We start from the raw sequence: 26,064 nt of genomic DNA on the forward strand, positions 1-26,064 counted from the left end.
CATAGTGAAGAGGGTATGGAATGTGTGAAGATAGTGAGAAGTTGGATGAAGATAACTGCAAGCTGTGGAAGGTGTCAAGGTAAAGTGAGATTCAATAGTATGAAGGCTCGTTATATATAGATACCCTATTCTTTAAAAATAATTAAACTATTATAAAAATTAATTCTCATAACCAAACAGCAACTGAAAATTGCACGAAGTCTTTAAACCAAAGAACAAAGTGGAAAAAGACAAATTGAATTGACTTTCAAGAGAGTAAATCCATTGTTCAATTGAATATTGATACATTATTTCCCCTCTAAATGGCTCATAATCTGCAATGTCATAGGAGGGATGAATTTCTCACTACGCAAGCACTTCTCTTGGCGCTTAGGCACCCTTCTATCATCCAACAAAAAGATAAAAGACTCCAAAAGGCCTTCCATAACCAGAAGGTGTTCCTGCACGTCCTTTAGTGTCCATTGTGAGGTGACATTCGCATACTTCAAATCTGCATGTTCAAGTTCAATAGATAAAGTCACATTGGTGTCTTCCTCATTGGAATCAAGGGGTAACCAAGAGTCACCTGTCTTTTTCCAACGCCTATATTGGAATGCCAAATAGAATATTTGCCGTGCAATGTGATATCTAGTCACAACACTGTCTTTGCATGCATAACATCGAAACAGATCACCATTCTGTTGACCTGTCATTAAATCCCAACTCTTACCAAGCAAATCCTCAAGCACATTTGCATCAACATTCTTACAAGTCCACATAGTAGCACTTCTATGCATTCGGACAGTTTTAAAACATTGAGCGAAAATGTGTAAAGGCATATACCAAGATAACTTGGACCATTTGGATCCAAATGTGAACTTCATCGCCATGGCCATATCTTTTCTGATCTTTTCCTTGAAAGATGTCGACGACTTGGTATCCTCCATGCCACAGTCAATCTCGTCCAGGTGTGGTGCTGCAATGCATTCAAGCTGGCCAAATAATGCTTTTCTTTTGGGAGTAATGTGACGTGCATTGTACCAATACATATTTCTCTATCGCAAAGATGAGGAGGACTCTCCATCATGCAAGAGCTTGCCTATATCTTCATGAACTGCATCAAACTTTCCAATGAATGGCTCAAGTGGTTCCCATTCTTCGAAGTTTGAAGGGAATATATCTATCATGGTTAAACAAGCCATCCAAAGTGAATATGGAAGAGACAGAAGATCAAATTAAGAAAAAACAAACTTACAATGCAAAGGTATCTGTCTTTGATTTGTTGATGGGGGCAACAACATGTCCTTTGCAATGTACACATGTTGCACCTCTGCAAGACATCCCTTCTTCCCCAACTTGAATTTCAAGATACGTCCCTTTCACCCATGTAAGAGGTCACCTCTCTTGTTCTTTGGAAGCATATGTGGACCTTTAGCAGACCCTTTCATGATTATCCAATCATTCAAACTATATGTGCAAGGGAGCCATTCATCGAATGCATCTTTGGTGTTGTGGAGCACAAATGAGGCCACCATGTTGGATGGCCTAGTGGAGTTTCCCCTCACCATGATTGCAGGGCAACTGTACATTAGAAGGAAGAGCAGCAGCAATAGAGGGGTGATCCTGAGGAGAAACAAGACTAGCAAAGAGATGGTTGAGGAGTAGCAACAAGAGAGGAGTGTTGATGAGGAGCAGAAGCATCAATAGCAGCAAGAGAGGGCATGCAAGAGGGGCGTGGATGAGGGGAGGAGTAGAAGCAGCTGCAGTGGGAAGAGTAGGAAGAGGGACGCCCAGCCTCAGCACTATCTCCCACGGGGTCTATAAGACCTCGGGGAGCTAGGATCAACGGCTCTCGTTGACCCCCTCCTTACGACGGCTTCGCGGACATCGATCCTTGGGCCAGTAAACCCATCCCAAATTCGTGACCCCGCCCACAAATTTAAACCCGTCCAACTGGAAAAGTGCCCGTCGATGGGACTGGGGAGACGTGCGCGCGCATGCGAAACTGGAGACGCCTTAACTCCTCATAATTGGGAGCCGCCCAGAGAATGTGGTGCCACAAACGAACAGGGTGCAAGTGACACGTGTGCACATGCGAAGTCTCAGATGACGCCTTTGTTTCCAGCTCCTGCACTATCGTTCATTCCGTTCTCTCTGTCTCTCTCTCTCACGACCCACAAACACAATAGCGTGCGCCATTGATACAGACCCTGTGACGCATTCGGCTCTCCCACAAGTTCAAGGACGCCATCAACGCACTCGGCCCGGGGCTAGACAGCCAGCCCATCCCTCAGCACTGTTGGGTGTTCGCATCTGCATCACACACGGCTGCAGGAAACAACAGGTTCGGATGCGTCATAAATGCTAGACAGCCAGCCCATCTTCTAAATACAGCTTTTCGGCTGAGAGTTTCAATCTTTGTTTCAAGTCCATTTGATGCACAAAATCTTTGATGCACCGTTGACAAGCATTCCAATTCTTTGATGCATTTGAAGATCTTTGTTATCACTTAAATAAATGTCTGTTGTTGAGATGCTTCTCTCAAACTTTGATTTTTGGCAGTTTTGTTGCCAAAAAGATAATTCTACACTATGTTTTTAATCCATAGCATTGTTATACAGCCCTAGAAAGGTCTTGATTCTTGATTATGCCACATGAGTCTTATGAAATCGTGTCTTACGAAACATGTCTCATGAAGAAAGAAAGCACACTATTTTTTATGTTTCCAACTACATGACTTGTAGAGGACAAATGAATGACATTCAGGATCATTCTTGGAGATGCTATTGTCATCTCTTCCAAACAATCGATCTTGTCCTCCATTCCAAATATATTATCTTGTTGTTGTGATTGTAATTTTTAAAGCTCTTTCTATTGCTATGGTTTTTTGCACTCTCATGGTAATGGAATGATGATACATAATAGATGTTTATTGTAAGATTAATAACAAGGGCTATGGGGTCTAGGTGTACGTGACTAACCATTGCTTGAATAATTTTGTTGTTGTCAAGATGTGCCTCCAACACTAGAGGAGTTGTCTATACAAAAACCACTTATAATAACAAACGTAGCTCTTCGAAAGATGCCAAAAAGATAATTCTACACTATGTTTTTAATCCATAGCATTGTTGTACGGCCCTAGAATCGTCTTGATTCTTGATTATGCCACATGAGTCTTATGAAATCGTGTCTTACGAAACATGTCTCGTGAAGTAAGAAAGCACACACTATTTTTTATGTTTCCAATTACATGACTTGTAGAGGACAAATGAGTGACATTTAGGATCATTCTTGGGTATGCTATTGTCATCCCTTCCAAACAATCGATCTTGTCCTCCATTCCAAATATATTATCTTGTTGTTGTGATTGTAATTTTTAAAGCTCTTTCTATCGCTATGGTTTGTTACACTCTCATGGTAATGGAATGATGATACATAAGAGATGTTTATTGTAAGATTAATAACAAGGGCTATGGGGCTAGGTGTACGTGACTAACCATTGCTTGAATAATTTTGTTGCTGTCAAGATGTGCCTCCAACACTAGAGGAGTTGTCTATGCAAAAACCACTTATAATAAGAAAGGTAGCTCTTCGAAAGATGCTGGACAAAGATGATGATGCTAATTACATGTCTATATGAAAATTAATGGACATCATAATGGAGGTGGACTCATTGTTTAGTGAAATTATTCAATGTAAAAATAATCTAGATATGGCTTAATTAGATAGATTAGAGTTGACCATGCCTACTATAGTTGGGTACATGCATATCTATGGCATGATAACCACGCTTGCCAAGGATATGATTAGATAGGTGATGGAGTCTCTAGTTAGCCATTGATGTGCCTAGGATTTGGGTTTCTCTAGCCAATCGGATTGCTAGTAAGATCACTAATATAGTATTGAAAAATAAACGCTACATATTAGAGTGGTCATGCCTGTCATGTACTTGGGCTTCTCTAGCCAATCGGATTGCTAGTAAGATCACTAAGATAGTATTGAATAATAAATGCTACATATTATGGATTACTCATTTCTTGTTGTCATGTACTTGTCATGATGGATTACTTTATGAATTCTGTTATGTTACATGGTTTATGTCATGGTTATGAGTAGTTATGGACTACTCACTTTTTGTTGTAACGTACTTGTCATGGATTAGGTGACATGGATTTTTTAATGGATTATGAGTAATTATGTACGATACCGTGTCATGGATTATATGATGGAGTACTCACTTCCTTTGCACTTAGTTGACATGTACTTGGTTATGAGTAGTTATAAACTTCTCACTTTTTGTTGTTTTGTGATATGGATTATCCAATGGTTATGAGTAGGTACGCACGCTTTTACCTCCGGCAAATGGCTCCACACACTCGCAGCCATCCTTCGTCGGATGTCCATTCGCGAAAAAATACTAGAGTAAGATGCCCTATTTAATATTTGTTTAGGATTTTCTTGACGTTCATTATTGATTTCTCACATATTGTGTAGTTCCGTTCTGTTTTTTTAGGTTGCATCATCTCCTCGACGTACTCGTAGAGGGGTTCGGGCGGCAGGTGCATCTCAGACATCCATCGAAAGAGATGTGCCGAGCTACACTCAGGTAAGTGTTTATCCTACTTTCGGTTTTGTTAGTAAGCATACTCCTAAGATGTGATACTTAATAGAATGTCACATTACATAGGAAAACCCACTATACATGGAGATCACACTGCCTGATGGGTCTCTTGCCCGTCAGTGCCGTGTTGATATTCTTTGTCCGAAGAGGCATGTCAACATAAAGAGACAGGCAAGAATGATACAACATTTGAAGGATGAGCATGGTATCCATTATGATATTCCATGTCGAAAGACCAGCCGTCCCATAGACACACAGCATGCTCGCCATACTGTTGGTGCTTGGCACCGCCAGGCAGAGGCTCGATTCTCTAACCTTGAAAGAAAGTTGAGTTTGGCCCGGAGTAAGTACGAGAAGGCTCAGTATGTGAGAGCGAGCTCATTATGGGACTTATTCGAAGATGCTGAGCATACCATGGAGAGGCAGGAGTATGTGGAGGCATTTGTGAGTAGATAGATGGCCAAATATGATTCCAAAAGAGATGAGCGTATGCGGAGAACTCAGAGTCGAATCACGGATGGCTACCAAAAACATGTAAGTCTCTTACCTGATATTATTTTTTCTTTTATAGTGTCATATGCGAATGCAATTTTATTACCTTGGCCTTGAGTTTATCATTTTTTATATATGTATATTCACTCACAAGTTGCCTTCCTTAGAAACGACCTCGCACACGAGAGGTTGAGGATGAGCCTCATATTGATGATGAGGGTCAAGTCCTAGACCACCATCCTGATTTGCAAACAGTGGAGTGAAACTTTCAAATGGAGATGGATAGCTTGTTGCGGACTGGTCCTCCATCGACTGGCGATGTTATGGATTTTCAGGTTAGTTTATGGGCAAGTTTGTGGCTTATGGTTATGGTTATGGATTATGTTATGGTTATGCTAGGATTACGATGGTTATGTTAAGGTTATGGTTATAGTTGTGGTTATGGTTATGTCATGTCATGGTTGTGCTATGGTTATGTTAGGTTATGGTTATAGTTATGGTTATGGTTATGTTATGTCATGTTAGGTTAACGCTTTAGGATTATGGTTATGGTTATGTTTATGGTTATGGCATTGTTTGTTGTGTAGTTTATGGGCATTGTGTAGTTAGGATTATAGTTATGGTTATTGTTTATGGTTATTGTGTAGTTTATGGGCAAGTTTGTGGCTTATGGTTATGGTTATGGTTATGGCATTGTTTGTTGTGTAGTTTATGGCCATTGTGTAGTTAGGATTATGGTTATGGTTATTGTTTATGGTTATTGTGTAGTTTATGGGCAAGTTTATGGCTTATGGTTATGGTTATGGATTATGTTATAGTTATGCCATGTCATAACCATAACCACAACTATAACCATAACCTTAACATAACCATCGTAATCCTAGCATAACCATAACATAATCCATAACCATAACCATAACCATAAGCCACAAACTTGCCCATAAACTACACAATAACCCTAACTACACAATGCCCATAAACTACACAACAAACAATGCCATAACCATAAACATAACCATAACCATAATCCTAAAGCGTTAACCTAACATGACATAACATAACCATAACCTAACATAACCATAGCACAACCATGACATGACATAACCATAACCACAACTATAACCATAACCTTAACATAACCATCGTAATCCTAGCATAACCATAACATAATCCATAACCATAACCATAAGCCACAAACTTGCCCATAAACTAACCTGAAAATCTATAACATCGCCAGTGGATGGAGGACCAGTCCGCAACAAGCTATTCATCTGCATCTGAAAGTTTCGCTCCACTGTTTGCAAATCAAGATGGTGGTCTAGGACTTGACCCTCATCATCAATATGCGGCTCATCCTCAGACTCTCGTGTGCGAGGTCGTTTCTAAGGAAGGCAACTTGTGAGTGAATATACATATATAAAAAATGATAAACTCAAGACCAAGGTAATAAAATTGCATTCGCATATGACACTATAGAAGAAAAAACAATATCAGGTAAGAGACTTACATGTTTTTGGTAGCCATCCGCTATTCGACTCTGAGTTCTCCGCACACGCTCATCTCTTTTGGAATCATATTTGCCCATCTGTCTACTCACAAATGCCTCCACATACTCCTACCTCTCCATGGTATGCTCAGCATCTTCGATCCATAATGAGCTCACTCTCATATACTGAGCCTTCTCGTACTTACTCCGGGCCAAACTCAACTTTCTTTCAAGGTTAGAGAACCGAGTCTCTGCCTGGTGGTGCCAAGCACCAACAGTATGGCGAGCATGCTGTGTACCTATGGGACGGCTGGTCTTTCGACATGGAATATCGTAATGGATACCATGCTCATCCTTCAAATGTTGTATCATCCTTGTCCGTCTCTTTATGTTGGCATGCCTCTTCGGACAAAGAATATCAACACGGCACTAACGGGCAAGAGACCCATCAGGCAATGTGATCTCCATGTATGGTGGGTTTTCCTATGTAATGTGACATTCTATTAAGTATCACATCTTAGGAGTATGCTTACTAACAAAACCGAAAGTAGGATAAACACTTACCTGAGTGTAGCTCGGCACATCTCTTTCGATGGATGTCTGAGATGCACCTGCCGCCCGAACCCCTCTACGAGTACGTCGAGGAGATGATGCAACCTAAAAAAACAGAAACGGAACTACACAATATGTGAGAAATCAATAATGAACGTCAAGAAAATCCTAAACAAATATTAAATAGGGCATCTTACTCTAGTATTTTTTCGCGAATGGACATCCGACGAAGGATGGCTGCGAGTGTGTGGAGCCATTTGCCGGAGGTAAAAGCGTACGTACCTACTCATAACCATTGGATAATCCATATCACAAAACAACAAAAAGTGAGAAGTTTATAACTACTCATAACCAAGTACATGTCAACTAAGTGCAAAGGAAGTGAGTACTCCATCATATAATCCATGACACGGTATCGTACATAATTACTCATAATCCATTAAAAAATCCATGTCACCTAATCCATGACAAGTACGTTACAACAAAAAGTGAGTAGTCCATAACTACTCATAACCATGACATAAACCATGTAACATAACAGAATTCATAAAGTAATCCATCATGACAAGTACATGACAACAAGAAATGAGTAATCCATAATATGTAGCATTTATTATTCAATACTATCTTAGTGATCTTACTAGCAATCCGATTGGCTAGAGAAGCCCAAGTACATGACAATAAGTGCATGACCACTCTAATATGTAGCGTTTATTTTTCAATACTATATTAGTGATCTTACTAGCAATCCGATTGGCTAGAGAAACCCAAATCCTAGGCACATCAATGGCTAACTAGAGACTCCATCACCTATCTAATCATATCCTTGGCAAGCGTGGTTATCATGCCATAGATATGCATGTACCCAACTATAGTAGGCATGGTCAACTCTAATCTATCTAATTAAGCCATATCTAGATTATTTTTACATTGAATAATTTCACTAAACAATGAGTCCACCTCCATTATGATGTCCATTAATTTTCATATAGACATGTAATTAGCATCATCATCTTTGTCCAGCATCTTTCGAAGAGCTACCTTTCTTATTATAAGTGGTTTTTGCATAGACAACTCCTCTAGTGTTGGAGGCACATCTTGACAGCAACAAAATTATTCAAGCAATGGTTAGTCACGTACACCTAGCCCCATAGCCCTTGTTATTAATCTTACAATAAACATCTCTTATGTATCATCATTCCATTACCATGAGAGTGTAACAAACCATAGCGATAGAAAGAGCTTTAAAAATTACAATCACAACAACAAGATAATACATTTGGAATGGAGGACAAGATCGATTGTTTGGAAGGGATAACAATAGCATACCCAAGAATGATCCTAAATGTCACTCATTTGTCCTCTACAAGTCATGTAGTTGGAAACATAAAAAATAGTGTGTGCTTTCTTACTTCATGAGACATGTTTCGTAAGACACGATTTCATAAGACTCATGTGGCATAATCAAGAATCAAGACGATTCTAGGGCCGTACAACAATGCTATGGATTAAAAACATAGTGTAGAATTATCTTTTTGGCATCTTTCAAAGAGCTACGTTTGTTATTATAAATGGTTTTTGCATAGACAACTCCTCTAGTGTTGGAGGCACATCTTGACAACAACAAAATTATTTAAGCAATGGTTAGTCACGTACACCTAGACCCCATAGCCCTTGTTATTAATCTTACAATAAACATCTATTATGTATCATCATTCCATTACCATGAGAGTGCAACAAACCATAGCAATAGAAAGATCTTTAAAAATTACAATCACAACAACAAGATAATATATTTGGAATGGAGGACAAGATCGATTTTTTGGAAGGGATGACAATAGCATACCCAAGAATGATCTTGAATGTCATTCATTTGTCCTCTACAAGTCATGTAGTTGGAAACATAAAAAATAGTGTGCTTTCTTTCTTCATGAGACATGTTTCGTAAGACACGATTTCATAAGACTCATGTGGCATAATCAAGAATCAAGACCAATGTGGCATAATCAAAAATCAAGACCATTCTAGGGCCGTACAACAATGCTATGAATTAAAAACATAGTGTAGAATTATCTTTTTAGCAACAAAACTGCCAAAAAATCAAAGTTTGAGAGAAGCATCTCAACAACAGACATTTATTTAAGTGATAACAAAGATCCTCAAATGCATCAAAGAATTGGAATCCTTGTAAACCGTGCATCAAAGATTTTGTGCATCAAATGGCCTTGAAACAAAGATTGAAACTCTCAGCCGAAAAGCTGTATTTAGAAGATGGACTGGCTATCTAGCATTTATGACGCATCCGAACCTGTTGTTTCCTGCAGCCGTGTGTGATGCAGATGCGAACGCCCAACAGTGCTGAGGGATGGGCTGGCTGTCTAGCCCCGGGCCGAGTGCGTTGACGGCGTCCTTGAACCTGTGGGAGAGCCGAATGCGTCACAGGGTCCATGTCAATGGCGCACGCTATTGTGTTTGTGGGTCGTGAGAGAGAGAGACAGAGAGAACGGAATGAACGATAGTACAGGAGCTGGAGACGCATTCGTGAGAAACAAAGGCGGCATCTGAGACTTCGCATGCGCACATGTGTCACCTGCACCCTGTTCGTTTGCGGTGCCACATTCTCTGGGCGGCTCCCAATTATGAGGAGTTAAGGCGTCTCCAGTTTCGCATGCGCGCACACGTCTCCTCAGTCCCATCGACGAGCACTTTTCCGGTTGGACGGGTTTAAATTTGTGGGCGGGGTCACGAATTTGGGATGGGTTTACTGGCCCAAGGATCGACGTCCGCGAAGCCGTCGTGAGGAGGGGGTCAACGAGAGCCGTTGATCCCAGCTCCCCGAGGTCTTAAAGACCCCGTGGGAGATAGTGCTGAGGGACGCCCAGGAGAGGAGCAGAGTTGCGGGAATGGGAGGCAGAGCTGCAGCAGGAGGGAGAGGAGATGTGGAAAGGGATTCACAAGTATGGGGGGAGGGAAAGGCTGGCGCCTACAACCTCTTGAATGCTAAGTGGGTATTAACAAGGGAAGGTACACATGAGAGGAGGGTTAAACACGGGTTAGAGGGGAGTGGGTTGAGTTCTAGTGGCCCATTGTGTAAGAGACACAACCAATGGGGAGAAGGAGAGGGTTCCATGTGTAAGAGGTCTAGCCAATAGAGGCTGCCTGCACCTTCCACCTCAACATGGCATTGCCCCACTAAAAGGAGCACTCTCATTGGTACACCTCAAATCCTCCCTAATCCCATGAAATTAGAAGCACTAATTGGAGGCCCTTTTGAGACCTCACTTCTCCCCTCATGTCTTGTTATAGTATGGGTATCACGAAATTGAGTTAGAAAACGACATAAGAAATCTTTTGAAATATGAGTTAAGGAGGCATGCTCATTTTGTGTAGAAAGAGTTGTAGAGACGAGGACATTCAACAATTCAAATTGTGAATGCTCAAAGTCTAGTGCTTGAACTTTTGCAATTAACATCTAGTGTAGCTTGCTTTTTGCATGTTTTCTATCATGTGACACTGTTAGGAATCTTTTTTACAAGGTTTCGGACATGTTGGACTCCAAGCGTATGCATAGAAGATGAAAGAACAAGCAAATCACAAGAAGTGAAGGGCTTCCGTATGCTTTTTGACACTATCAAAGTGCAGGATAATGACCTTTTCATTAGCTACACACTCTCCTGACCTAACAAACATCTAAAAAGGTAATCTAGCTCCCTCAACTATGACCCAATTCAAAACCAATGAACCAAAACCGATGAACCCATGGACTGTTACATCAATACAACACGAGGGAAGGGCATCTTCTTGGTTTTTATAGCTCTTGGAAAGGAAGTGTGCCACATGTCCAACCACACACTGTGTAGCTTTATTTACTTACAATATGGAAAATGTATATCTTTTACGTTGATTCAATTTGTATATTAATGATTCCTCTCTTTTGATGCATGCCATCGGTGCCTTAGTGTTTCGACTTTCTTCTACTTGAGTGGATAAGATGGCTGCACTTGAACTCCCTCCAAAGTTGTTAGGGGTCTCTCTCTCTCTCTCTCTCATGACTCCACATATATTTTTAATTAGCATTAAAAAACATAGATAAAAATATAAGATAATATTATAAAAATATTTCTTGATTTCTAAAAATATATTTATTCATGTAAGGTCTTGTATGATGTTTGAATATTTGCTGGCATGTGACCTTTGTATGTAAAATCTAGCATTTCTCAAAATCCATTGTCTTCCCCTATCATTAGAGGAGAAGTGAACCTTCGGTGGCAACAAAGAAGATAACCAAGTTGAATACAAGATCCAAGGATGATGACAACATTATGTACAATGATAAATTATGAGTCTTTGTAAGCATATCCTTATTCATGTATTTGTTTGGCTCCCCGACATTTGCAGGGAGGATCAAGTCGTAATGGACCCTATGTTATGTCCCATGTCCATAATTTTACTTACTCTTTCAGATGAATAAAATCATACAAAACAATCATGAATGAAGGATAGAATGACCTCAAGGTCATTGAATGAATATTACTACTCAAAGAAAACAAAATAGAGTGTGACGTGTATGTGTCTTATTCTATGGCCAAATGTTACAATCTCATTCATAAATATGAATGACTAATTTAAGGAGCATCAAGTTCATATGAATACCACTAGTACTTCTTCGTATCAATGCCACGCACTAATTCCTACCATGCGTTGTCCATGACTAGTTCTCAATTTGGTGAAATCAATTTAAGGAATCTACTTATAGTCTAACCTGTAAATTTAGGAAAATATTTTTTCAGTGTACAGCGAGTCTCTACACAATACTTTTGAGATTTGGGTATTTAGGGTTTACGCATCATTTGCTGTGGCGAAGGCTTCTTTGCAATCAAGGAGACATTTGGAGGAGCATCAATCTGAAGCAAGCGAGATCAGGCTGCTGATTGATCCAGTTGGGCGACGACAGCAAGATTGTGACGACATCCAGGTAGCCAGAAGGCTACTGATTTGATCCATCCATCATGCAAACGTGCCTGATCGAGCAATTGCAAGGTGAATTTGAAGGTTTTCTGCTCATGGAACACTTGGAATGTGAATTTGAGGGTTTTCTGCAGCTAAAGGGTGGCCTTGAAATGGTTGCTGTGAGCAGAGGCTTGGTGCTGTGGAAAGCTTTGTATCCCCTCGAAATTTCTCAGTAATCTTGTTCATAGCTTGACCTAAAGATGTCTGTGACAGAGCATCCACAGTTCTCTTCTTTTGGTGACTTTACCGTCTCCAAAATGCTGCAAAACAAGGCTTTTATGAAGAAAACTAGGCGAGGACAAGTAGTAAAGGTCGTCAAAGAACACTACCTCCGGGATGATATCTCCTGTGGAGCATTGTTCTGTTCAGTTTGTGACACACAGAGTGCCTGTCTCACCCAGTCGGTAGCTAATATTCTTGTCTTGGACACTAACGTCACACTGCATCATATTGATCTTTTGGAGAACACTGCAATCTATGACGTAGTGATACTCTCTGTGGTCTTGGAGGAGGTGAAAAATAGGAACATTAGTGTGTATAATCGTGTGCGAGCGTTGTGCAGCAATCCTCTTCGCAGATTTTGTCTTTGCTAATGAACACCACAAGGAAACTTATATTAAGGCGATGGCGGGAGAGAGTCCCAATGATCGTAATGACAGAGCTATACGCGTTGCAAGTCTATGGTATCAAAACCATTTGACCGGTGGCCCAAGGATTCTCTTGCTCACGAACGATGCAGAAAACTTTATTTGTGTGTGGGCTATATGCGCATGCTTTCCTCGTGAATAATCACATCATTGCTTCCAATAGGATTCCACAATCTATACCCCATTTCACCACTGACACCATATCCAATATGAGGTTTACCTCATCAACCATATAGTGAAGAGATATGTTCATTGCAAACCAAGCATCCTCTTCACTCCATGGGTAGAAATATAAGTCAGAAGAACTCAATTGTAACGCATTTGTAAATTTTTGCTACACTGCAAACACAATTTGGCCTAAGATTTGAAAAAACTAAAGGAAAAAAAGGAGGAGAAATTACGTTTGATTGGCTCAACACTTTAATTTTATTTATTGCCCACGCTCAATCAGGTTTTTTCTGGGTGCTCGTGGGAGCCTTTGTATTACTTTTTATTGAATAGGCTCTTCTTTGGATGTAGCATCCGAATCAGATAAGGCTTATTTATGAATTGGTGAAGCATGTGGTTTTGGTGCTGTGGAACAGAGTACGATAGGAGCTGTGAAGGAGAGGCTTAGTAAGAACTCTGGTACTGCAGTTGGTGCAATGCTTCTCCAACTTTATGATGAAAGTGATAATAAACTTTGTGAAATGACAGAGAACTCACGGCTGCTTGGGTTAACAAAGCAAGTACTTCAAACAAATTCTGAAATTAGAAACAGACATCACAGCGCGTCCGGCATGAAAAATAAACATAAGGTACTTTTTTGTACTTTTCCAAACGGCATCCGGAAAGTCAAGTTTCAATGCGTTGAAATGTAAAAATTCCAATTTTTAGTCAAGGCAAACCAAATCAATGAAACCATGTGAGCTGAAACAAATTTCCAATTGGTTTTCCCAAAGAATATTCCATGTATATTCCAAAATTTCCAACTAACCTGGTTACTCCCGGAGACTGAATGCCAACTGTCGGTTGATGGCAATGGGAAACTGGTCTACAGTCAACAGCTGACTGGTCAAAGTCAACAGTCAACAGGCAATTGCTACATGTGCCTAGCTAGGCAGTCCTTGCCCTTCACTGGGCTATTTGCATGAGCTGATCCACTCTGACCTGCTGAATTTCTCAGCCTACCACTCCATGGTGAAGTGGAAGAGCTAGAACTAGCCTCACTAGGCCCTGAAATAGTAAGTCTCAGCAGTAGGATTCCTGTCGACATTCTCTGCAGGCTTTCCATCATCAACTATTACAGGAGGCAATGCATACCAACTTGCAAGCTCATCAAAAACCACATCACGGCTAAACCTTAGCTTGCATGTCATGGGGTTATAGCATCTGTACCCCTTATGCTCCAATGAGTATCCCAAAAAGATACATTTCTCGGCCTTTGCATCCAACTTAGTCCGCAACTCATCGGAAACATGCACATAACATGCAACCAAAAACCTTCAAATGTGATAGATCTGGCTTCTTGCCACTATATCTCTCCTCTGGTGTGACATTATGTACTGCTGCAGTCAGTGTGCGATTGATAATATATATGGCAGTAGGCACTGCCTCGCCCCAAAACTCATTTGGTATCTCTCTCTCATTCATGAGAGCTCTAGCAACTTCTGCAATATGACGATTCTTTCTCTGTGCCACACCATTTTGTTGGGGTGTATACCTGCAAGATTTGTGCCTTACAATACCATTCCTCTTTAGAAAATCTAAAAATGCATGTGAGGTATATTCTCCCCCATTATCAGATTGTAGGCATTTGATCTGCAGACCTGTCTCCTTCTCAACCATGGCTTTGGATTCTTGAAAGTATCCAAACACCTCAGACTTTGCCTTCATGAAGTACACCCAAACTTTGCAACTGTAATCATCAATGAAAGTCACAAAATAATAGCATCCACCTATGGTCATAGTGTCTGCAGTCCACACATCACTGTGAATAATCTCTAAAGGCTTGCTGCTCTCTATCTCATGATGCATAAATCTATGCCTTGCTTGCTTTCCAAATTGACAAGCTGCACACACTTTCACTATGGCATTGTCCTTAAACTTGGGTAGCCTTGTCACAACACCACTAGATTGCATAGATTTCAGGCTCTGCATGTTTGCATGTCCAATCCACTTATGCCAAATATCTATGTCATTTATCACCCTTGAACCATCAACATACATAGTAGTGTCTACACTAGGCATAGTCACATCCAAAGTGAATAATCCGCCTTTCTTCTCCCCCTTGGTCACAAGTTTGCATTTGTTTCGCAAATCTTCCACAAATACTCCATGAGAATTAAACCGTACTTGCAACCCTTGGTCAACCGTTTGACCTACAGACACAAGGTTCTTGGTGATCGTAGGCACATGCAACACATCTTCCAAATGCTTCACTTTTCCATCCTGCATCACAAGTGGTACTCTACCCATATGCTCAATAGGGTGGACTGTATCATCACCTGTACGCATTGCATCCAATTCTTTAAACCAATTCCCATGGATGGTCATGTGATTTGATGCACCTGAGTCCACATACCATACATCATCACGCATATCATCTTGCATAGTAGTAGAGTGCATCTTATGTTGCATAGGAAACAATTTTTTTTAACGATCATCATGACTTCTAGATGCATAGTTACCATGTTGTAACTTTCCACTTCTAATATCTGCTTGTTTTTTATAACAGTCCTTAGCATAATGACCACTTTTGCCACAATAAAAACAATCTCCAAGTCATTAGAAGATGCAAATCCTCTTCCACGTCCTCGTGCAGGCCTTGCATCATTATTTGCATTACGTGCATAGGCATCATTATTATTTCTTCCCCTGCCTCTGCCATAGTGACCACGGCCACGTCCGCGACTGCGATTGGAGTAAAAGGCCTGTTCTTCATTTTTGTTGGATGAGCTATCAGCTCCAATACATAGTTCTTCACTAATCAACATGGCAATTACATAGTTCTTCACTAATCAACATGGCAACCAGGTCATTGAAAGATGGAAATGTCTCACGAACGCCAATAGATGTCTGAAAGGATGTATAGTCCTTACCAAGACCATTCAAAACAACCAACACCATATCTTCATCTTCCACTGTAACACCAATAGATCCCAGCTTTTCAACAATATTTTTCACTTTCAGAACATAGTTATTTATGCCAAGATTCCCCTTCTTAACATTACTCAGTTCTTGCTTCAATTGCAACTTGCGTGCAAGAGTTGTAGTACCATACAACTTCACAAGTGTATCCCAAGCATCCTTGGCATTTGTGCATTCCTGAATATGACCAATCATGGAATCCGAAACGCAAACACCAAGCCAATGCAAGACTCTGCGTGTCTTCTCATGCCATTCCTTATATGCTTTTATTTGTGCCGCAGTTGCATTTTGCACTGGCAAATGTGGCTCCTCATCATTGCCAGTCATGATATCCCATACTTCCTTTCCCATTAGGAAGTTTGTCATACGAAATCTCCATGCCTGGAAGTTTCTTTTATCCAACTTCTCACCCACAATTTGAGTGATATTATCTGACATCTTGCCTTAAATGAGCTCCGAAACTGTGTACCTACACCTGTACTAGCTACCACTATGTTCGTGGAAAACAACAGATGTAGAAGGTTGTACACAGGAAACAACACTTACAATTTTATAGTATTCTGCACAATGCAACAGCTACAGCAAATGTCGATGGTGAATGTATGAACATCCACACATAAGAACGTAAACACAAGGATTCTGTGCACCCTGTGTGCACTTCAAAAATGTGTCTCTGTGTTGAAGAAGCCCGTCTTCAAACACGCCTTCTAGAAATAGCAGGTTTCTCGAACTGCCTGATTTCTGCTCGCGGGGCCCAAAATGCACTCGAAACGCGCCCGAAACGAAATTCTGGCTGCAGAAATTTTTGTTGAAACTTTGTTCCGACATCACACCTCCGTATATACTTCCTTCTCCCAGAAGGACGTCTCAATCCGAGACAATTTGGTTTTTCAGCTCACCACGGAGGGGTTGCTCTCCCAGGTACTGCTTCCTTGCTCTTCTCTCTTCCTCAGCCAACAAGCTCTGATACCATGTAAATGGGGGAGGGGGATCTAGGTGAGAAGAGAGAGAGGATAGAGTACGCAAGCAGTGGAGACAACAACAACAACAACTAAAACTCATTCACACACCAACATGATAAAACCCTACATCTACTATGACTAGCATAAGGGAGTCATAGGCTAAGTCCAAGCCATAAGTCCTACCACACCATACATGGATAAAAGAAATCTAGACTAGCGTGGTATACCAACCACGTGTCACCCAGCATCCTCCTAGGTACGACGGGACTCTGAGCTTGATATCTCAACATGGTCAAAACCACAAAAGGCTTGGATATCATATAAGTCCTGAATTTTCTACAAGCTTGATATTACTAATTCAGCCTCTGTGTACTTCCTTTCTGCTTTTGTCTTCACCCTGTTACCATAATATACTGGCCTCATATATCTTGATCCTTCTCCTCTCTGCAGAAGTATTGCACCTACTGCATCTGAACCAAATGAAGGATTAACATAGAATATCTAAGTAAAGTTTGGGGCTTTCACACAGGCAATCTCACCTAACACCTCCTTCACCTGATTGAATACTGCCTCACAATTCTCATTCCATTGCAATTCCTCCACTTTGATGGCTTGTTGTAGAGGATAAAGTAACTAAGATGCCATCTTAATGAATCTCGTCATGTATTTCACTTTTTGTAACAAAGTTTGCAATTGCCTAGTTGTAGATGTTGTTGGCAACAATATCAAAGCTTTCACTTTCTCTAGATCAGGCTCTATCCCATTCTGAGATACCACATGTCCCAGTAGCTTCACTTTTGAACATCCCAGAAAACAATCCTTTGGATTTAATTGACCTCTTGCTTCATCCATTCTTTGGAACACCTGCTTCAACCTTTTTGCATGCTCTTTCTTTGAATTGTAGACACATATATCATCCAAAAAAGCCCTGACAAACTTACCAATAAAAGGAGTAAGCACTCTATCTGTGTTCTCTTGATACCATGAAGGAGCATTCTTCAAACCAAATGGAATGACTTTATAATGGAGGCAACCCCATGTTGTGATGAAAGTGGTTTTAATTTGATCTTCCTCTGCAATTGCAATTTGGAAGTATCCTGAATAGCCATCACACACACTATAGCTCTCATATCCAGCGACCTCATCTAGAATATCATCAACAAAAGGCAAAGGATAATGATAACTTTTTGTAGCAGCATTAAGCGGCTTATAATCCACACACACTCTCCATCCTCCTATATGCTTCGATATGATAACAACAGGATTAGGCCAATCTGAATGCTCTACAGGACAAATCAGCCTAGCCTTCAAAAGCTTATTCAACTCTTCTTTTGACACATGCAAATGCTCTTTATTAATCCTTTTCAATTTCTGAAAAATAGGCTTGTTGCCCTCTTTCAGCTATATATGCATAGCCTCACACTGGAAACCTCTAATTTCTTCATGGGATGTAATAAAGAGATTTGGAAATTTTTTGATCACCTGCATGTAACCCTCTTTCTATTAAGACCTCAAGGTTGAATTCAACATGGATAGTAGTAGCTTTTCCTTTTTTTAGCTGAGATGGTGGAGGTTGCATTAACTGATCCATATCTTCCAACTTGCTCTCCTCTTTCTTTTCCTATATTTCTTCCATTTGCATTAAATATGAACCAGGTTCTTCTAGCAGAAATGATATCAGATCATCCTCCTCAAATGAGACTTGATCAGTACTGCTTTCACTTTCTTCCTCTTCAGTCACAGTTTCTTCAGACTCCTCTTCTAGTTCCTGTCTACTCTGCATGTCAAATTGCCTGGTTTTACCTCTTTTATTGTGAATAGTTATGATTCCCTCCTTCCAATTTTGAATGGCACCCACTTATCTTAACCAGGGCCTACCCAGTAAAAGTGGATAAGCTCCCAATCCTGTAGGCATGATATGACAATTGATGTTGCAAGAAACTCCATAAACTATCGCTTGAACATTCATACGTCTCCCCAGACATTTAACTTTTGCATGATTTGCTAACCTCAACTTAAAATTTGACAAACCATCTACCTTCAATTCGAACCTCTCCATACAGGACTGTGTATTGCACTGATTTGAGGTCCTCCATCTATATATGCCTCTCCAATATTGAAACCCTTACACCAAGCAGTTACAGCTGGACATATATTAGGAAGTTCTTCTATGGTCCTCAAGTCCATTTCTCCTCTAGTAGGCTCCTATTCCTTCATTTTTTTGGGACTAGCCAATCTCTTCACTCCCTTTTCAGCTTCAGACACATGCCAAGCAACTGAGCAAAAGTAATATGGCCTGTCCTATCTTTCATATCCTCATCAGGCTATATTCTTCCCGTCCTTGCCCAATATTCATATCTGTTGTTTTATATCTTCTTCTGGGTTTCCATTCCTTCTTCTTTGGTTGTGGGCTGAAATCAACTGTGGCTGGTTTTCCTTTTTTTGTAGATGGACCAGCTTCACCATTTGCACTCCAAGTTCTTTTTGCTACTAACATCACCTCTGGAATCTTCTCTACATCTATTAGATTTACAGCCTTCCCTTTTTCTTTATCCTCCCAAGACACACTCTTACTAGAGGATGGTTTACTTGCATCTTTCACTTTCAATGCATAATCCCCTAACCTATCATCTTCCCTATGCATGATAGGGTACATATCTCCTCCCATTCTAACCGGTTTATCACATTGAGGACTGATGTGACCCCACTCACCACAATTCCAACATTTCATAGTAGAAGGATATCCTCTCCTTCTTCCAACACCTCCTAGACTTACTTTAGAGCCAAATGCAGCCACAACTTTCCTTCCCATCATGCTTCTTCCCCTTCCTCTTCCTACAAACTCCACCCAATTTGGACTTATAGACTTCATGAGTTCCACTGCATCATGAGTGTCTCTCTTCAAAGTATCCTTCAGTTGAGGAACAACAGCAGCTTCTCTTTTAGGATGCGTACTCTCAATCTCTAGCATCTTCACAAACTTCCTCGACTCTTCCTGTATTCCCAACTGCCTCAGATGCTCCACCTTCCACTCCTTCTCAAGCAACTCTAACAACTTCCTCAAAGCTATCTAGATTCTTCAGCTCCACTTTCTAACGGAGGATTGGCTCTAGACCAGCCACAAACTAGTCTCTCCTTATCATCTATGGGGGTACTTCAGGAATCAATGCCTCACACCATAGACTCCATAGTCTACCAAACTCAATCAAGTACTGATCCACATCCGGACCATTCTTCTACTGAATTTTGCACAACTCTTTCCACACATCATTTGGGCTTCTCACACGAGCAAACTGTGTTAAGAAAGTAGCTCTAACTAACGGTACTCAAGTTCTTGCTAATGAGCATTCCTATGTGTAGTCACAAACATTTGTAGCCATGCTTTTGCATCACCCTGTAAGCAATAAGTCAAAATTTGGAGAAGGATCTCCGGGGTTGCCTTGTCCTACATCAAAGCTGTAAACTCCATCTTTTCCAAAAATTTAAATGCACTTTCATGTGGTAATCCCCAATATTCTGGAAAATCCTGAGCCATCTCTTCAACTTCTGACATCTTAACTTTCAAATCCACACCCACTTTTGTAAACTAAAGGTCTGGAGTTCGATCCTCCGCGGAGGCACCAAAAACAGTGACTGCAAAAAAGTAGAAGAACTATACTATGCCTTTATGCTACTACAACACCTTCCTTCTGCTCACCAAAAACACCCAACAGAGGCAGCAGACTTCCTACAAACCCTAGAAGTCACTATCCCTTACCAATTCAAAGCAAAACACATCACCTAACTCTATTCGTGTGAGTGCAAAGGCAAATTTTCCCACTCATCATCACTCAAATAAGCTATCACAGACCAAATGTGATCATGTACTTCTAAATATAACACTTCAACATGTACATTCTCTCCAAAATTGAATCTTCTAATGGACAGACCAAGTTCCAAAAGCAAATACATGAAACCACTCTTTTTATTTTCCTTTTCTGTTTGTTAACATTGCCTCATCAAACTCCTCATCTATGCACAAACAAAACCACAATACATCCTTTGGCAATTCATTATCATTTGGCATCTCAATGTCACACCACACTTTATCATCTACATGCAAAATCAAATGCCACATATCCAAGTCTTTGACATCAAACACGACTTCATATTCAAACACCTAGTTGAAAACTATGACCTCTATATCTGAATCTACCTCTATCACCAAGTACATGTTAACAAACTGTTCTCAGAATAATATTTACAAAAGTTTTTGAATTTAAGTTCTCTTTCTAGCAAACCCTATCTCAGAATCACTGCTCAAAAGAACTCATATTCTGGAATTAAATCTATTGCATAGAATAACTCCTGGAGCCACTTGTAGTGGGGAAACTCCAGCCGCGCTACTGCCTCGTCTGTGATTTGCAAAATCAAAATCCACCTATCTTTTGTGACAGAGTTTCTAACCACCACGTATTGAGAATCTCTTGGTACTATTATTGCCTCCACATCTAGACTCATCTCAAAAACAAGAAACATCACTTGCTATAGATTTTGGATAGCCCACAAAATTGCTTACTTTTCTGCTACCTCTTTGCAAAAAAACCTTGTAAAACATCTTTTCTTGACGTCCACAACTATCACACAACAAATCAGTTCTATTTTATCAGATTTTAGCACCCTTACTGAAGCTAACAGCTCCTATCTTCTCAGGACACAGTAGCCACCTAATTTTCCTGATAAACTCAAACAAAAACTCTTGTTTTTTGCATCTTTTTGGAGCTGGGGCCCAAAATTACAATTAAATTAGATGCCACTGATTCTGATTTGGTGTTTTGGCTCACTAGTGACTGTATAAAAGCTCTTTCCCAGAGGAAAACGTACCTGACAGATACTCTCATCCTGGCTACTCTCTAGTGAGTATTTTCCAATATTGTTCTTTCTACAAAAATATCAATCCTCTTCAATCTCAAACTGAGTCTTTCCTTGTGCAGCATGTTCAAAAGCAAATTGCATGCTGGGGTTATGCAGAGGATCTTCATCACCGATCCAGGAATCTCTTTCAAGCTCAGAGATCACACAGAGAGCAGTGCAGACATTGCAAAATGGTTCACTTACTGCAATTTTGAAGTAGTTGATGTCATCTTCCTACCATACCACTCCAAGTAAGTACTTCACCTAGATTTTAGAGTTAACAGTACTTTCCTTTTTTGTACCTTTATCTTTTTGGTCCTTATATTATTCTTCTTTCCATAGCTCTTATTGGAGTTTTGTTTCCATTGACCTTGAACAAAAGAGATGTTATACATTCAACTCTATTCAGGGTACCCACCAGGAGCTAGGCCTGTATGTCTTATCCATAATGTATTCTCATGAAACTTTGGAGTATGGAGAATGATAATATCAAAGATTATTGGATATTTCTCACATTTCCTTTGGTATTGTAGTGTCTTGAAAAGACTTTTTGATGCCTTGGACTTATGTCCTCCAAATACAAATTTACTGAACTTAATTGAACCAATTGCATTGCAAGTTTGTGGAAGAACACCAATCTTATTTTGTCCTCTCATTCTATTTAGAGAACTGTTTATCTTTATATAAATTTTCATAATTTCATTTACAGACAATACAATAAACAAACCCATATTCTTGTGAATGGAGATTACTTATAACAGCTAAATACATGTTGGACTCCTACTTTGGAGAGAAGCAGCACGAGTTTGTAAGTCAAAAGATTTTCAGTCTTCAAATTTTCTAATTTTTAACATAAATGCAATCAGATTCTGAAAATAATATTTTCTTTATTGTAGATGCAAGAAGATAGTTTTGGCTTTGACTATGTCTATAGTTTCAGAGCCAATACAATTTTGAGGTTGCTACGATTTGCTTCTCCTACTCCTACAACTCCTCCACTTCTAAACGAGCCAATATCCCCTTCCAATATTCATGTAGAAGTGATTACTGAGCAGAAAGATTTGAAATCTTTCAATGTAAACAATCAAATTCTTGATGGGTTCTAGAAAGTTCAGGAGCAACCTGCCAAAGTGCCAAAGGAGATAAAAATGGAAGATGATCCTCTCCCACGTAATATGGAGTCTTCGGATGTAACTGAGGAGCAAAAGGAGAAGCCGAGGGAGAGCCATAGCGACAAGGAGCCTTTATCTGAATCTCTGGACCGAAGCCAAGCTCAGCCTGAGCTAGAATCCCAAATATAGGCATATTTATACATTTGTAAATATGAAGTCCATGGAAATTTTGACTCGCGCTTGAGTTCTGTAAGGAGAACCTTGGATGACTAGCGCTTCGTTCATGAGGGATTTGAGTGAGACAAGATGGAAAATGGCTCCCAATTGTCACGTCATGTCTAGATGATTAAGTTTGTTCAATAAAGCACACATATACTATCTTTGGGATTTGCACATAAATCTCATAGCAACTTAACTACCCTTCCTCACACATGATCCTAGCAACCAACACTAAAAATGACAACAAAGTCACATTTGCCTGTGCACTCACATTTTTCACATGCACTTTTTTATTTTTTTGATATGTCATTCCGATCTGGAGAGTTCTGCAAGAATGAAACCAAGAGAATGAAATAACAAAAGGAGAAGGAAGCACAAAAGAGATAAAAATACCAGGAAAACAGATCAACGGTGGTCGCAGGAGATGGAGATGAAGGAGATTGTCGTTATCTTTGACGGAGATGAAGGAGGTTGGAGGTTTGTCTTTGTCGTTTGATAGAGGACATTGAAGGAGGATGGTTGATGAAGGAGGTTGGAGGAGATAGTAATTGATGGAGATGAAGGCCGTTGGTGGAGGAGGCATCGTATAGGTGTTAGCATGGCAAAAACATATGCAATTTATTCTCCCCAAGAGCCTCAATGGCATGCAAGCTCATCAAGCTGATGCTATCGAAAACCATTTGCATGGGAGCTCGAGCTTGTATTGCGGAGGGGAGTAGGGTGCAATATTCTCCAAAAATCATCATTTACAGGCTCAATTTACAAAGCAAGTACCCTACGGTTACGTCCGATTGGAATTTTGATGTTACCAAGAGTTTCAACATAAAAATGCGCGCGCTGTAGGAGAAAAAAGGCACCGAGCACTGCGATGAATCGAGCGGTGGCTATCGCCACTCCCCAGGATCCCAGTCCACCTCTGCCAGCGCACGTCCTCCTAAATCCAAAGCCTCCACTCCTGACTCCTGAGCCTGCTCCACCATGGGATCTAGATGCCACTCTTTCCTGCACGAGCCTATCACCCGAATGCGCTGCCAGGAAAGGAGTGGATCAATCAAAACTCCATCCCGTTTGAGGCAGTTATCTGCTGTAACCGAGAAGAAGACCGTGGAGTCAGCAAGCCGGCAGGCGACTACCAATGGGATACCTCTCAGGGTGAATTGCCCTAGCCACCGCTCCTCCCTGAGGAGACGCTCAACAGTGACTAGGGGTAGCCGCCAACCTACAGGGATGGCTGCGTCGATCTCCGATCTCTGTGCCTAGGCCCCTCGTGCCAATGCCAAACCTGCTGTGTCCAAATGACCGAAGATGTCTCTCCAGATCATGAGCGAGCGCGCTGGCCTGTGTGCCCAATTTGCCTAGGCAATGTGGGAGCGCTCTCAAGCTGCTGTCTTGTAACATCTATCACCAAGTTGCTCCAAATGAACGGCTAATGGTCAATCTCCTCCTGGCAAACAGGAATAGGCATCAAGCCCCAAATCGTGATGCTCCAGGAGTGGATCCTAATTGGGATCCAATTCTTGCTATCCCTTTGTTCAGAGTTCAATGGAACAAAATATAAAATAATAGCTTAATTAATTTAAATTAAGTTAAAATTTTAAAAATCTAATTAAAATTTTAAATATATATTTAAAATATAATTAAAAATTAAAAACATAACTAATTTTAAAAATACATATATATTTAATTATATCAAAATTAAATTAAACTAAGTTAAAATTTTAAAAATCTAATTAAAATTTAAAGCTGTTATTAAAATTTTAACGAAAAATCTAATACAAAATTTTAAAATCTAACTAAAATTTTTAGAAATATAAATAAAAGTATTACTAAAATTTAAAAATTTTACTAATTTTTTGGGATATGTGTTCATTGTGACTCAGGATTGGTTGAGGACAAGCATGATGCTCTTCTTGATTGCATAATGCATGAGAACATCTTTGCTAAACACTCTTTAGTTATAGCATTCCTCTCTTAGCCTCTATGTTGGCAGTCTAGTTCATAAATCTACTTTTTATGTGTTTTTTTGTTTACTACTACATTATTGTGTATTTGTTCATGCAATCTCTATCTATTGCTTATCCATGTGCACATCTTAAACTTTACATGTACATGTGTATATAAAATCTTGATATAGTGTATGCATATCTCAATCCCCCTTTGTTTGTCTTCAAATGTTAACCCTATATTGGACTGATCCTTGTAGGATTGTTTCTCCCCCACAAGTCTATTACTTTAGCTTTCCTCAACTTAGTTCAATTTAATTGCCAATTATGATTTAATTTTTTTAAATGCAACCAATTCTCATTTCCAATGCACCACATGTGTGTCCTTGTGCTCAATCAAAGCTTTTTGTTTTCATCAATCAAGCATTCTTATGCACAACCAATTTCTTTCAATGATATGCAAGTTAGCTTCCAATGGGCTTTGATGTTCCTACTCTATTGGCCTATAAAGTTCGCCTCTTGCTCATTCAATAGTTAATGGGTCTCATAATTAGGTATAGAGGAGTTGTTGCTGAGTGAGTCCAACTAAATTTGAGCTTAACTTATATGCCTAATGGGGTAAGAGGGCCTAGGTGGGGATGGATTAAATGGAAGTATGTGACCTTACTAAGGATAGGTTATTAAGGTTTAGCTTATAGGTCCTTGGAAGGGTTGGCTAGACTAAACCTTGGTGGTATGGGTTTGTTATTAGTGGATGCATGAAAGTGCAAACTAAGGGTTGTGTTTGAGTGAGGTAGGGTCAAGCAATTAAATGGGTGGAGGATAGTGATGGCCCTATGATTGCTTGTAACTATGGTGGTTGATTCTAACCTACTACACTAGATGCAAGAAGATGATGAGATCCTAGGTTTGTGTGTGTTGTCATAGTGGTTATAACTAGTTGGCTTAGAAGAGGCCCTAAGATTGTGTTTGTTGTCTTGGGGTTTGTAACTTGTTGGTCTAGGAGAGGCTAAGTGAAT

General features: G+C 40.1%; 2 protein-coding genes and 1 long non-coding RNA gene across 3 annotated transcripts; 2 read left to right on the forward strand and 1 right to left on the reverse strand.

Annotated features, from left to right (window-relative positions):
* Positions 1 to 287: 287 nt before the first annotated feature.
* On the reverse strand, positions 288 to 24,616 carry LOC148011655 (uncharacterized). The gene is made up of 3 exons (XM_087670398.1): positions 23,496 to 24,616; positions 566 to 685; positions 288 to 490 (listed from the first exon to the last, which is right to left on the reverse strand). Exons 1-3 carry the CDS (start codon positions 23,746 to 23,748, stop codon positions 288 to 290), a joined length of 576 nt encoding a protein of 191 aa, XP_087526524.1. The 5' UTR covers positions 23,749 to 24,616.
* LOC148011656 (uncharacterized) lies at positions 21,652 to 22,687 on the forward strand. The gene is made up of 5 exons (XR_015689252.1): positions 21,652 to 21,773; positions 21,852 to 22,022; positions 22,305 to 22,389; positions 22,481 to 22,579; positions 22,668 to 22,687. It is a non-coding gene; the product is annotated as an uncharacterized LOC148011656 (long non-coding RNA).
* Positions 22,668 to 23,195, forward strand: LOC148011657 (uncharacterized). Its single transcript, XM_087669879.1, has one exon. It carries the CDS (start codon positions 22,668 to 22,670, stop codon positions 22,875 to 22,877), a length of 210 nt encoding a protein of 69 aa, XP_087526005.1. The 3' UTR covers positions 22,878 to 23,195.
* Positions 24,617 to 26,064: the final 1,448 nt, after the last annotated feature.

This window comes from Lygodium microphyllum, chromosome 28 (assembly GCF_053477565.2).
Source record: "Lygodium microphyllum isolate KBCC chromosome 28, Lygodium_microphyllum_v1.1.10, whole genome shotgun sequence".
Lineage (NCBI taxonomy): Eukaryota > Viridiplantae > Streptophyta > Polypodiopsida > Schizaeales > Lygodiaceae > Lygodium > Lygodium microphyllum.

Bases quoted from the DNA above. Each gene is read 5' to 3' on its own strand.
- LOC148011657 (XM_087669879.1), top strand. From the start codon at position 22,668: ATGCAAGAAGATAGTTTTGGCTTTGACTATGTCTATAGTTTCAGAGCC.
- LOC148011655 (XM_087670398.1), bottom strand. From the start codon at position 23,748: ATGCCATTGAGGCTCTTGGGGAGAATAAATTGCATATGTTTTTGCCAT. The intron at 686-23,495 runs GTATTTTTATCT...ATTTAATGACAG, and splicing joins ACCGTTGATCTGTTTTCCTG to GTCAACAGAATGGTGATCTG. The intron at 491-565 runs GTGACTCTTGGT...TTGAACATGCAG, and splicing joins TAGGCGTTGGAAAAAGACAG to ATTTGAAGTATGCGAATGTC.